The sequence below is a fragment of the Neodiprion virginianus genome, chromosome 2 (genome assembly GCF_021901495.1).
Source record: "Neodiprion virginianus isolate iyNeoVirg1 chromosome 2, iyNeoVirg1.1, whole genome shotgun sequence".
NCBI classification, from domain to species: Eukaryota; Metazoa; Arthropoda; class Insecta; order Hymenoptera; family Diprionidae; genus Neodiprion; species Neodiprion virginianus.
In genome coordinates this window covers 5,869,428-5,884,083 of record NC_060878.1, presented here as the reverse complement: position 1 = coordinate 5,884,083, position 14,656 = coordinate 5,869,428, and the positions used below count along the sequence as shown (strand labels likewise).

Genomic DNA, 14,656 nt, shown 5'->3' with positions numbered 1-14,656 from the left:
CGATTCGTACGGACCTCAGAGGACAGTTAGTTCGAAGATAGGCGAATACCGTGGGAAACAGGCTCCGTTTATCAAAGAACCATTTTGTTCAGCCTCGGCCGAACTCCCCTCTTAACCCCCGTTGCTTTTCGGACCGACTTTAGCGATCGCGTAAAACTGCTCATCAATATAGCATGTAAACAGACTGCTGGTCATAAACAATCCTATGGCGTTCAAGTGATCGATAATACGAACTCGATCATCATTTCAACCATTTTCTCTCCAAAGTCCGCACCTCCGCTTGCTTGCGTCGTCGGATTCGATAAATTCAGTGATACTTATATTCTTACCGTCGCCCGTCTTTCTGCACTTTGTTACACAGTTTCCGTCTCATCTTATTCTCCTTGTAGCCGTTAACCCCGAGTTACCTAGCAAATCGGCCTGCACTCGCTTAAATAGGTTGGTTCAAATAACAATCGTCATATTCATACAATCGAACTATTCTCTACTCATTTCATTTTCATTTAATATATACTCCGAATACATGCCTGCTTCAATCTTAAACGTTTTTACATCGATATATACAGTGTTACATTGGGCATTGACTCATTATCGCGACCCTTTACTAACTGGAAGAGAGAATAATAATAATAATAATTATAATAATTATTATAACTTACATTGTCAACGAGCAGGGCTGGTAGCAAGTCACTTTTCGTCACTTTAGTCACTTTTGCTATTTCCGATTTGAATTTTATTGTCAAATTTTTCATAGACTTGTTTGAATTATCTTTTTTGGGATTTTTTTTTTTTTTTCATTTACTGTAATTCTACGTACCGCAATCTCAAGCTTTGCTCATGTTATTCGACGTTCAATTTTGTCGGTGAGATTACGACGCCGCTTTGTTTATCCCAGAGTTATGATGTCATTTTGTTTGAAACAAGATTTAAAAATTTTACACTACTTTGGTTGGAGTAATTGCAAATTTAAATAAGAATCCTTTGTAAATTTTCTCATCCACATTTCATACTTTCCGAGCCGTGCGTTTTAAGCGATATTACTAACTGGCAGAGAAAAATCTGTGAAAAATTGCTGTGCGAGATATGTCGTGCGTCGTGTAATGGCTAAACTGTAAATAAAATTCATCAAATTTTCCCTTTTCATATCACAAGAAATAGTATAAATAAAACTTGGCCAAATACATATTGAAACATGCAATTTCACTAATATTTCACGAATCATATCCTTACAACATTATTTCACGCAACAACTCTACGAATAAAGTTATTAAAAATATCGAGAATAATGAACATAGAGACATAGTGATTTAGTCTTGTAAATTTTTTTTGAATAATTCACCTGCTACCAGCCCTGTTTTAACTAATTGTTCTTCATTGTATTTCATTCTTCATTTTATTTTATTTATTTTTGTTAATCATTTCTGCACGTGACGGTGTGTGTGAGACATGTAGATTATTTTGTTATCAATTTTTTTTCCTCATTTTTCTGAACTTTCAGTTAAATTTCAAGCGTCACAACGGAAACCGTATTAAGGATGTCGATGCAGCAGTTTTGCCTCCGATGGAACAATCATCAGCCAAATTTCATATCAGTTTTCTCAAACCTATTGAACAACGAGACATTGGTTGACGTAACATTGGCAGCTGAAGGCAGACATCTCCAAGCGCATAAAGTTGTACTATCGGCCTGCAGTACATACTTCCAATCGTTGTTCACCGTCAATCCTTGTCAGCATCCGATCGTCATATTAAAAGACGTCAAGTTTTCCGATCTGAAAATAATGGTCGATTTTATGTACTACGGAGAAGTCAACGTCTCCCAAGATCAACTGCCCTCCATCATTAAGGTAAATATTATTACAGGGCTGGTAGCAAGTCATATTTACCGTACAAAGCTGCACTTAATTTTATTTAATTTTTTTTTTTCCACATTCTAACATATCGCACACTATCAAACTTCATCCAAGTTATGCGTATCGTGTAATTTTTAACATCTAATTTACCAGGGAGATTAATGAGATTAGGTTACTCATTCCAAAGACCTTAGATCATTTCACTGCAAAGAAGTAATGAAATCTCATACCTAGCTTATTTTTTTTTTTCTGTCTTATTTTTCTAATTGACCACATTTCATTCCAATTTTTACGATCTACGACTTCACTTAATATGAATACTTAGCAAGCAAAACGGTATTAGAAAATATTGCAATGTGGGAAATTTTTTAAGTCCTGTAACAGCAATTTGTTGACGAAAATGTGTAAGCAATTTTTTTCACCTGCAGTACAAAGAAACAGTAAAAATAAGGATCAGATAGATTTTGAAAGAGCATAGCTGGGGTGAAGATTAAAGTTAAACAATTAACTGAATTAGTTTTGGTAATTGTTAAAGTCTACTTGTCATAAACAATAAACTCCCTACGAATCCTGGACGAAAATGTGAAAATGGGATCGAATTTAAATTATTACAGTTAGATTTTACAATTGCTGTGAAATTTCTTGTCGTAGCCAGCCAGGAAATTGCCAAAAAGCTATTCATTGATTATTACAGACTGCCGAAAGTCTAAAGATTAAGGGCCTTGCTGAAATGCATACAGCCTCTGTAACCAAGTGGCCAAGTGGAAGCAGTGAACCCGGTGGAGGAGATCGAGGTGAATCTTGTTCTCCCAGTCCATCGCCATTGTCACCGTCGTTGCGACGAAAACGTCTAAGGAAAACATCTACTGGTTCAACTTCTGGTTCAGGTGAAAAGTCGGAGGAAATTAATGAGATAACACTGGTAGCGACCAACGTCATCAAACCTGAGCCGTCAATGATGTCTCAAGAAACTGGCGAACACTTACGACGACCTTTGAACGCTAGCACGGAATCACAAGGAAGTATCGACGAAGACCAGATATCAATTGTAAGTTGACAAATGTATTGCCTTATAGTCGTCAGAAGTGCACTGACTCTTACTCTATGATTATTCATAATACAGGCTTTCCACTCAAATCCCTAAGCACCGCTTTGGAGCCTATTTTTAAAAATTCAAACTGACTATTTACCACTTATTTCAGATTAAACACGGAGGTTTTTTTTACTATTCATTATTAACGAAACGCCCTGATCATGTCCAGGAATAAATTGGTCAAATCAAGTATGAATATTATTCAACACATTCGACAATTGATCCAGAATTCTCTTTCATCGCTCTTTCTTTTAGGAAAAAAATTAGTAGAAAGCCTGTAACAAAATATATTTTATAGCTTGCTAATAATTTAAGAAAGTCAGTGCATGAAACGTTCTTTGTCAAAAATATTTAAGTCATTTTCATGGGTGTTGCTACATCTATAAAAATTCATGTCATTGTCAACAGTTGATGTATTCACGTTTACTGATTATGATAGATGATTATGATTTGATCCAGAATTCTCTTTCATCGCTCTTTCTTTTAGGAAAAAAATTAGTAGAAAGCCTGTAACAAAATATATTTTATAGCTTGCTAATAATTTAAGAAAGTCAGTGCATGAAACGTTCTTTGTCAAAAATATTTAAGTCATTTTCATGGGTGTTGCTACATCTATAAAAATTCATGTCATTGTCAACAGTTGATGTATTCACGTTTACTGATTATGATAGATGATTATGATTTTATTCGACATGTCGCGAAATTTTTGTGAGAGATGTAATTCAGTGTCGGATGTTTACTGCAGATGAGCAATATGGAAAGCAGTTCTGCTAATACACCGGCGCAGAGTGAAGCATCGATGCAAGATATAAGTCAACAATCCGGGGCTAATGCAGCACAGAGTTCAGCTGTTTCCCAGCCGCCAGCCCATCAAGGTAAGATACATTGAAAAATGTTTTTCCCTCTTCTATTAATCGTTGTCTGAATAATAAACGGTCTTTTGAATATTTAAAAAATAACATCACCACATTCGATAGTTTTACTTTCGTAATGACAATAATTCATACAAAGTCCCAAGCTAATAGAAATCCACCTCACAAATAATCATACTATATGTAGGATATTTTTGCCCACTTTAGTTAGCCCACGAACCTTGTGACATTCGATTTTGTTTTAAGTTTTAAATTTTACGCATCCTCATGAAAATATGTTTCGAAAATAATTCTAATGAATTCTTTGCGATGAAAAACGTTTTTTTTTTCTTTTTCTTTATTCTTATTCCTATTGAAACCTCAAAATTCTCTTTTGTTGCAATTTTCCCTTCAGACTCGTTGCGATACAATTTCTAAACACTCAAGTACATCTATTGTAACATTCATATTCGCGGGAGAGTAGTTATTCTCGTAATTCAAATCCGGTGAAGATATTACGACGAAAAGCTGAAAAAATTCATGAAAAACCATTTTGACACCGGTATTGTTCATAAAAAAATATACAACAAATTCTAATATCACAAGGGTTACAGCCTAGCTGAATTTAGCTTGAATGGCCTTTACATTTTGAACCGATATAATTGTTCTATTCAAAAATATCTGCCTCACTGGAAAATGGTTCTACATTTTCAAAAACCATGAACACAGAGAAGATTTCTTTGGTAAAGTCAAACAAAAAAAAAAAGATGAAGAACAAATCAGTAGTTGATATACTATTGGGGTTTCCTGAAGTGAGATTCTCAAGTCACTTGAGATGACTTAATACATCACTCTGAATATTATAAGTTGTCTCTGCATTAGCTTGAGGGTCTGGTTTCATAGAATCCTCAAAATTCATTTCTATTAATGTACAGTTCTTACTTCCGCATCAATATTTGTTAATTTTTACACGCCTATTATTATTGTTATTATTGTTGTTGTTGTTGTTGTTGTTGTTATTTTATTATTTTATTATTTTATTATTATTATTATTGTTATTAATAGTAGTACAAAGTTTTATATTGGCATCGTAAAAACAATGTTTACCTTTGCAACATCTCGTCATCTCATGTAATAAGCATCCAAATTGGTGGTGTGAAGATAGTCCATTTTTTCATATTCACCATCTAAATCATGACCAGTCCATCTGAGTTCCACTCTCCTACTGCAAATTTGGTAAAAGAATCATGCATGACTCCTTATGGGTATATATTATTAGGGTATTTCAGAAAAAAATGATTGCGATCTTCCACAATGATACCCCTGCAAAATTTGTTTGGGTTAAAAGAAAGGTTCTGGCAAAAGATGAGCGTTCTACGTTATATGGAAGATCACGCTCAGTTCATCATTCAAAGTTATAAATTTTTTCTAAATTTATGAAGAACCGTGAATATCAATTTACGTCACTAAGAAGACCCACACGTTTAATATTAAGTTTCCAGTCGATGTTTGAGAAGTGGATCTGACGCCTTTTTCGTTATTAATTCAATCTCATGAAATAGTTACAATTTATTACGATCTTTTGATTTAGCAGAATAAGATTCCCGAGTTGATATATCGTTGTGTTATGAATCGTGATTTTTTGACTGAATATAAATGTCAGGAACGAAATAATAATTGAAGTGATACTACGTGTTTCTTCATTTCCAAAAAATGTGACAATAAGCGAAAAATTACCATAAGCGCAATCTTCCACATAACATAGTATACTGATCTTTTTACAGAATATTTCTTTTGACCTAAACAAACTTTTTAGGGTGTGCCACGGTAGAAAATCGCTAAATATTTTTTCCTACAATACCCTAGTATATCATACTTAATGAGGGAACATGTAACCAACAAATAGCCACGTATTTTGGATAATTTTTTCGTGCCAATGCTAAGTAAACAGGATCTGTATGGAAATAGTTTAATTACTATGAGACTCACAAGTCGGCTCCTGCTAAATAAATAAGTACGTTACTTTGAAAGAATCGTTAGTGTCGCGACATAAGTTTCTTAACTTTCTTCATCCTCTGGAAACAATCATAAATTCATGGCTATTGGTAACATAAATATCCTCTTTTCAGTCGTGTCGACCCATGAAAGATGCTCTCTAGTATCCTATTAAACTTACCTCCTTCAGCCACAAACGGCACCCCTTGTCCTTGCGCCCATGGCGAATCATTTCATAATAGCATAATGCTGTCATAGTCATAATTTTTATTTCCTTTCCTCAAAGTCGTTTACAATTTTCATTTGATATATTATATTGGATTCATTGCTCTTCATTAGTACGTACAATTATTGTGCTCTTCAAAGACTTATCACCATTACTTTACTATTCATTCATTTTCTTCTTGTTATCATAAAAATTCAGAAAATTTTGAAACTTCATTAGGGTGTGTGAATTGGCGATGAGTGTATAATAATTGTTCGCGATATCTTGGCATCGATGATATATTATGCTACTTTCGAAATCATAAATTTAAATTTAACACTAGCGTCGCGTTACAATGCCTGCAAGTCTCAATGATTTATTTATAAATATATATCTTCTATAGCAGAGCTGGATAATAACGAAAAGTTTCTACAAATATTTTCCAGTTGTATTTAAAATTTATTATTACTCGAGCAATATTTCTCTCGTGGTAGGTATATCTTGATTGCATGTTACTATTTTATTATGTTACATAGATATTAGAATATATTACATATGCTGGCACAGATGCGTTCAAGTATGTTGCACATTGGATCAACAGACGTTTGACATGATAATAGATCGATGATAGATCCAAACTTGAAATTATATTAAAAAGTACGCATATACATATATATACACTAGATATATATATATGCATACACTTATGAATATAAATAATTTTCATTCACAAAATCATCATGGCACGCAGATACATAGCACACAGAATTTTTTAATTTTTTTTTTTTTTTTCTCTTCTCCGTCACATTTATGATAAGTATATGTACAGTCTCTCTTGTCACTATGTGCGTATGTGTGCTCTGTCTTGGCCTTAATTTTTGATAGAAACAAAAACATTAAGATTGTTTTTGCGAATATTTTGTGCTTGAAAATGTATCTGTGCCATGCCATAATTTTTCTACTTACAATTACTTTAATTGCGGTCATTTTTGGTTTATGAATTATTCAACGGCGGATGTGATATAAAAATTGGAGTTTATGAGAAAAAAAATTGCTGAAACAGGTTTAATTACTGATTCGATCTTTCTTTTCTTTGGAATATATTGCTAAATTAATTTTAGTAAAATACATTGAATTATAATGCTTAATCCCTGTACCTCATCTACTTATATTCCATTTAGTCACTGGATAATTATTTTAATTCTCATCACAATCACACAATCATATATTTCAACAAAACGCATGTCCGGCCTTTGAAAATGACTTTAAAAAAAAAAAAAAAAAATCATTCATAATTTTTATAAAATTCGCAACGATCATTATCCTGACCAAAAAAAAAATTGGTCTGTCCCGCAGGACTGCAATGGACAATAATGGAGCACACGTATCCCCGTTTCGCTCTGTCCTCATGTCAAACGAATCTGTCGATCCAAGCACCATCAGCTTTTACGACACCTGAAATAACAACGCCGCCACCGGTCAGTGGTCAGTACTCGACTACGAACACGACCGCATCTAGCTGCGCCCTGACCAACTATTCAAACTCTTCTCATTCAACGGTTCAACACTCCTCAGGCGGGACAACGCCACCGGCGCCGTGTACAACAAACTGCCAAAGTCCCTGCGCTAGCCCACAAACCGCAAACAAGCGAAAAAGATCTACAAATCCACAAGCTGATGAAAATTTTATTAGAGCTCTCGACGCCGTACGGTACGGAGGTATAGGTTTTTGCAAGGCGGCACGTATGTTTGGTGTTAACAATCGAACTCTTTGGCTCGAGTATAAGAAGCGAGGATACCCCAACAATCGTCCCAGTGTGAAATCCAGAGTTAAACAAGAAGTTAACGCTTCGCCGCCGCCTCCGACTCAGCTGAGTCAGCCCATCAATTCGCAAAGTCCTTCGCCCATGGGGCCGCCGTCTACGCCGCATAGTACTCTGAATGCTCATACCACGCATACAATGCACATGGCGCATACACCGCACACCATGCTCAGTGGTTATCTAGACAACAGGCATAGCGATTTTGCCCTTCAGAGTACAGCGATGCCTATCAATTTACACGGTGTCAATTATAATTCCATGTGAACTGAACTAAATTCGGACAAAAACCAGTATCGTTATTAAACTCTGACAAACCATACTTTTCATTTAGTTAAAAAGAAAAACAAGTATACCTGCTTGTGATAATGTCTCTGTACGATATTGTGTGGGGGGGGGGGGGGGTCGTCTTTTTTTTTTTTAATATTTTCTTTCTTCCCATAACGTTGAGTTTGAACTATATGAAAAGTGTTATTCCTTATTATTAACACAATGACAAAGAAATAACTTTCTCCAATCATTTTAAAATTCGCACAACTTTGTATATTCAATTTAGTCTATGGATGATACATTTTTTTACGTATATTTCCGAACTGTTTGATATATATATTTCTTTTTTTTTCAGTTCTGTTATTTCAATGCATCTATACTTTTTACCTTTAAAATAATTTTTACTTTCTATTCCGTAATAGAGTTATAAAATATATACTTTTTCTTTGTGCAATCTAAATCTTATCAACTTTTTTCCTCAGATGTTAATTAATTCTCGTGTGGAAGAAAAAAAGAAATATACAATTTTTATCTTTTTATCATACCGTTGATGGTATGAAAATAATCCAAATTAAAGTACGATCCAGGTGATTGAACGGCTCTTAATGAAAAAAATTTTTTTTTCCTGTTCTTACTAAAACTGTACGTTTTTTTCAGGTGCTTTGCTTTATATCAGTTAGAATATAATAATTATACATATACACGATCATTTATCAGTTGGTGATCGCAAATGCTACTAACGCATAGATTTTACCTCAAGTCCTTGTAAACGGCACCGTCTCGTTCCAAGTATCAGGTGTGTTCAACAACTGATAAATAACCCTATAGAATAAATATTGCATGACGAGATACGTATTTAAAGACATGATCACCAGCAGAGAGTCGAGATAATACTTTCCTTTTTTTTTTTCAGCTATCAGTTACTAAAAAGTATTTCCGTTTCGCTTCACATTTCACCCAGTATCAAAATTAAAAGCATATTTACATATACCTTTTATGTAGCCTGTGAGAATCTGCTGCTGTTGTGAACGATGTCTCATCGTCTTGAATTGCGTATTTATATAAGTGTTGTTGGTACCTAACTAAGCAAGCGTGTAAACCTTTTTGTAAACATCTTAGGGACGTCTAATTTCTTATTAATCAAGCAATCCGATTACATTAATGGTTATTACCTTCCTATCATTGTTGACATATACACACACATATATATATATATATGTATATATATATATAATATATATACACATTTTTTTATTTTTTTCATTTCTCATTTCTCTTCCTTTTATGCAATTCAAAATTATTGTAAAATTACTATTGTACTTATGTGCTTAGTTGTATCGTTAGATTTTGGCAAAGCTTACAGAAATAGTATCTATTATGTATGCGCACAATCAGAGGTATTTTGGTCGCTATATTTTTAACAAAGAAATAGCGCAGTTAGCAACATTCAATTTTATCGATAATACATTAGAAACAGCGCACCGGTGAACAGCCTTGCTTTTTTTTTTATTGTAACTCTTCCTCATATTTACTTCATATAAGCATCGTGAGTAAAAATCTGATGACCATACGAAAAGGAACATGGTCTCTCTCTTGTTTAGCTTACCTGCGGAAAGATTGCGAAAAATTGTTTTATCTGAATTTGAGAATTCTTACTGTGTGTGAAATCGAATTCAGTGTGTCAGTAAGTTTGGTGATTCTTTATTATCAACGCACATTCTATTGGTTGATCCGAGCACTCTGATTTTGAAATTTCATCATATTTTGTGGGCATAAATTGTACTGATCATGACAACTCAATTACTGGAATTAGCTAAAGTCTTCAGATGGATAAAAAATTACCAAGTTGCAACTGTGCTTTGCAATTTATGTATGGACTTTCCTAATCAACATCATATAAACAAATAAACATTCCACTTGATCATGCAGTTAAAGTATTAATACGCCTCATTTTACAGTACAACAAATCTATCTAACATTAAGAAGATGATGATTCATTAACAATATAGCTTCCAAATTATCGCTGAATATCTGTTCTTGGCAAATAGTGTTTGAGAAAAAAAAAATTAAAATAATAATAATAATAATAATAATAATAAGAAAGAAGAAGAAGAAAATAATGAAACCAACCATGCGAGAAAATGTGTATATTCTCTAGGACGCTATTTATTGAATTGTGTAAATAGTTTTGAAAGTCGTAACAAGTTTCAATAATACACATTAGGGCGTCTTTGTACGTATATTATACTAGCTACATGTAGTATGAATTTTAATTGTTCAATAATGATTATCCATGTTCACTAATTATTCATATATATAAAAAAAAAAAAAAAAAAACTTTGTTATTCAGAGTAGTATAGGAATAGATCTGGTAACTTAGTTGTTAGAATTTTTGTGCAAATGTGAGAAAAATTTATGGCAGGATTTTGCTTTTCATATTTAGAGCAATAAAAATAAACATAATTATTTACTTCTACGAATCCATCGGTTTGATCTACCTTTGCTATACCTTTGTTCTATACTATCGCAGTATATACCATATTTTCTTACATACAGATAAAAAGTAGCGTTTTCTTATGGCAAAGATTTGGTTCGTTGCTAGTTCGAATATGGAAAAACCAAGTTGAAACACAATCGATAGTATTCAATAGTCTGCTTCGGACTTGCGTATATAGACGTAACGTTTTATTTATTTTAATTTTTTTTTTCTTTCACATGAGCATTCTAATAACAAACACTTGGCCTCATAAGACACTTTTCATCTCAAAATTGATACCATAACGCTAAATTGAAATTATCCATTGTTTAAAGTACCAAAGGGTATGATTCCATTCAATATAACTATCCTCTGTTTTATTCTTCAACGCATTGTACATAAATTATATGCACTTTAATACTCATGCACAAATCATACATAACGCTTGGTATATAACATCACAGAATAACTGTACGATTCATAATTTGTCATGCAAACCTATAGACATGGAGCTTGTCTGAAAGATGGTTTAGCTCCGCATACCCCCATCCCTTTCCATCCATCATCACTCTATCGAAACATGAAACGATTAATGCGCACCCATGTCATGTTTTTTCATCATCCGATTACAGATAGCTAAATGGTGAATAGGTAGACGACTCATACTTTATTTCTACTGCAAATTTCAGCTGTCCAATGCAAACAGACAGGAACAAAACGTGGTCGGCTACTAATGCGTCAACCCCGTGTAAAAAAAGAATCAGAACCAGGTCATCCGTCGCCAGATAGCGAACCAGGCTCTCCTCACATTGTTGCCTCTCCGTCGAGCTCCTACACTCCTACGTCTTCTCATCCAACTACCCCAATTCTAAACCTTCCGCAATCTTCTCAAGCATGGGAGGAGACTCAGAGAACACCTTCGCCTCACATTGCTGTGGTTAACCAACAGAACTTATCGACGGCCAACACAGCGACAAATCTTCTAACCGTCCCGCAACCTTCCTACTTAGTCAAACAGCATTCCCATCCACTTTTACCGAGTCAACAGCAGAGCGTGTCCGGCGGTCATTTGATACATAGACAACATTCGAACCCTGAATATCCTGGAAGATCGACTAGTCCTAGTATCATAATAGAACACGCACCATTCATAAAGACAGAAGACAGTAGTCACGGCGAAGGAAGAGATATCAGAGAGCCTGGAAGCAGTATGGGCGGATTAAGAGTAAGGACAGCTGAGTTGAGGCGAAGTTCTTCTTCCCCGCAGGTTGGTATTAATTAGTAAAGTCTTGGAGAGGTGATTTACGTACCTTGAGTTTGTTGTTTGGAGACGATCACACCCTGAGCCAAATTTCTAAGCAGTTGAACGATCTTTATGCCGTCAGAGTTCTCATATGACTTTCTATTCCGTCTAATATCTCTCCCCTAAGATGTTTTAGTTCGATCTTGGTTCATTAACTCATTTGTTGAGCAATTACGCAATACCCTGTAAATCAGGCAGATATTCAAAATACTCAAGCTATGTTGAATCTCCTCAAACTATTGTAATGTTGAATGTTGCATGATACATTTCTTACGACGATCGACAACAATGTCAGCGGTATGTTTGAAAGTGACATGTCACCTAGAATTCTTATAACCGAACGGGTTGAATTTTAAAGTGATTTGACCAAAAGTTCAATAAATTATTGAATGGTATGACATACACGAACGATAACTGTGGAAAATCACTGTGTATAAATTGAAGAAAAAATGTAAAAACATAGCTTTCTCCAACAGACTGGAGTCAGAAGTGAATCGCGACTGTCTCGAGAAGGATCAAGCGATCAACGACTTGGTCATTGTCCGGTACAACGACCTGGACCAGCTTTGGGTTGCAATCATTGTTGGAACACGATAGACGCGCATGGTAGGATACTGAGGAGGAAGACTAAATATCACTGTCCCGAATGCCAAACTAATCTCTGCATTGTACCCTGCTTCCAAGAATTCCATGAACGACAAAGAGAAGTCTCTACCTTAAGACCTCTACCAAAAACTAGTTCTATATAATTTTATTATTCGTTTTCATCTATATTTTACGGCATTGACTTTTTGTTTTGCAATGATTAAATTTCAGCTGGAATTCAGCGTGTACAAAGGTGAGCGTGTACAATTTAATCATATGTGTTAAAAGTTACCGAATTTTACTGTATAATTTGTTTATATATTACTAACTGTATCGAGGAAAGTAACGACGAGGCAAGGATACAAATTGGATACGTACCAAGCAATTTTCATTTGCATTGCAGTAAAGTTTTACTTTCGTTACCGTTGTAGGTAATCATAGTACTGTATTATGGTTTTCACTGGTTTTCCCATTTTTTCCAAGTAGCTAAGAAACGAGTATATTACAGAAGTTTGTCAACGAACAAACAATTCTCAATGAAAATCAATATTTTAATCAAATCGACATCCTATTACTGAAGATAAAATTTATCCCTTGTGTTACTAACGAATTAAAAGTTCTAATTACGTTTTGTAATACCTCTCAAATGACACGATTATGTTCTAAAGATAATAGACAGACAACGAACATCATCCACGGTACCAATAATCTTAAAAATCTAGGTGGCTCTGCAAATATCCTGATAGCCGCAACTCCTCAGCATGCTACAGAATATCTTTAAATCTTACATATGACCTTGTAGAGTTTTGAAATCATCCAAATGTTTTTACAGACAATTAATTTAAACTTAGAATATTTGATATGAAGAAATGCACAACCATAGTACCAAGTCTCAAGCACAATTAAAAGACGAAAAGTATAGTTGTGGCTATATTTATGGATAAAATTGGTTTGACGGTGGTGATGAATCGCAGCTTCAATTACGAGACATTGCAAATTCACTATTTGTAGTGTAAACATGAACCATTTGTAAATATTAATCAATTGGTGAATATCCAGTTGGTAATAACCATTGATATGTTATTGTATTAATAACAAAAGTAGTGCAAAACTAAGCTACTCATATCCAAAGCCACAAAGTTTAGTATTTAATTGAAAAAAGACTTCTAGACCTGTTCAAGTCACGGATATGAGGAGTTTTATTTTGTTGAATACATCTTCGGTGTATAATTCTTCAAACTTAGTTAAGCTAATTTTTTTGACATGAAAAATTTTATGTATGAAATAATTTTGTACTCAATCAGTGTATCATTTTTATTATGATATTTTTCTTCCATTTTATCATGTTGATATAATTCATTTCAGTGTATCGATTGCAAAAGTACGGAATTACTTATAAATTTGTATTTTTAATGTTGATTGGAAATTTTATAACTACTTGAAATATGTTTTGGCAAAATCTGCACGAATTGATTTATGAAAAATTCAAAAATTTATATAGGTATAAATATGTCAATGTATATATCAGTGCATTTATGTAAGCAAGTTTTGATGTAGGTTTAATCTGGGATCAATACGATGTAAATCCCAAACTGGAAATACTGCATTATAATACTAAACAAAATATATTTTTGGCAAATTATATATTACATGTTAGATAAGCTCATCGTCAGTTCAAATACACAGTTTATTCATTACGTGAAAATAATTCTAGGCCACCAACCACTTGTCTGATAAAACCGAACGAATATTTTGAATCTAAAACTTGCACTGTAGGTCATGACAAGTTGCAATCTTATAAAAAAGCAACAAAGTACAATTTATTGTATATAATTGTAACAATCTTAGTATTTCAGATTTTTTTTTTCAAGCCATAAACTTAATATATTATTTATAACTGTATATTAATTACGTGCGTCTTGTTGGCACTAGAATGCACGTGGGTTTTAGATAACGCAAACACATCTACTCTGTTGTTGTTTATTGATTTCACGCGAGCAAGTGTTTTGAACAAAAATTTGTCTATTCATTACGTATATGTTATTAAAATATTTATCGTTATACTACCGAAAATGAAAACGCTTCATCTCCAATATAATTTGCCTCTTCGATAGTCATTAAAATTTTGATTAATTGATGTGTTGAAATTTGGGGTATAGGAAACACACGAATTGAGAATGAAATAAATAATTAACAATAAATTTA

The 14,656-nt window shown here is 33.7% G+C and overlaps 2 protein-coding genes across 8 annotated transcripts in view; one reads left to right on the top strand and one right to left on the bottom strand.

The window, feature by feature from the left end:
- LOC124298299 (uncharacterized) overlaps positions 1 to 767 on the bottom strand; it is a 15,867-nt gene extending 15,100 nt beyond the window's left edge. The window contains exon 1 of one of the 4 annotated variants that reach the window (XM_046750127.1): positions 660 to 767. In XM_046750127.1, coding sequence (XP_046606083.1) covers positions 660 to 752 — 93 coding nt within the window. In that variant the 5' untranslated portion in view covers positions 753 to 767. Of the gene's footprint in view, positions 1 to 14; positions 186 to 329; positions 461 to 659 lie in introns of those variants that run through there. The other 3 variants (XM_046750130.1, XM_046750129.1, XM_046750128.1) reach the window with 3 other exon arrangements.
- The window catches only part of LOC124298300 (longitudinals lacking protein, isoforms H/M/V), a 14,849-nt gene extending 193 nt beyond the window's left edge, over positions 1 to 14,656 (top strand). The window contains exons 1-6 of one of the 4 annotated variants that reach the window (XM_046750132.1): positions 305 to 438; positions 1,499 to 1,847; positions 2,548 to 2,901; positions 3,692 to 3,821; positions 11,253 to 11,830; positions 12,343 to 14,656. In XM_046750132.1, coding sequence (XP_046606088.1) covers positions 1,536 to 1,847; positions 2,548 to 2,901; positions 3,692 to 3,821; positions 11,253 to 11,830; positions 12,343 to 12,615 — 1,647 coding nt within the window. In that variant the 5' untranslated portion in view covers positions 305 to 438; positions 1,499 to 1,535 and the 3' untranslated portion in view covers positions 12,616 to 14,656. Of the gene's footprint in view, positions 1 to 304; positions 439 to 1,498; positions 1,848 to 2,547; positions 2,902 to 3,691; positions 3,822 to 7,353; positions 10,448 to 11,252; positions 11,831 to 12,342 lie in introns of those variants that run through there. The other 3 variants (XM_046750131.1, XM_046750134.1, XM_046750133.1) reach the window with 3 other exon arrangements.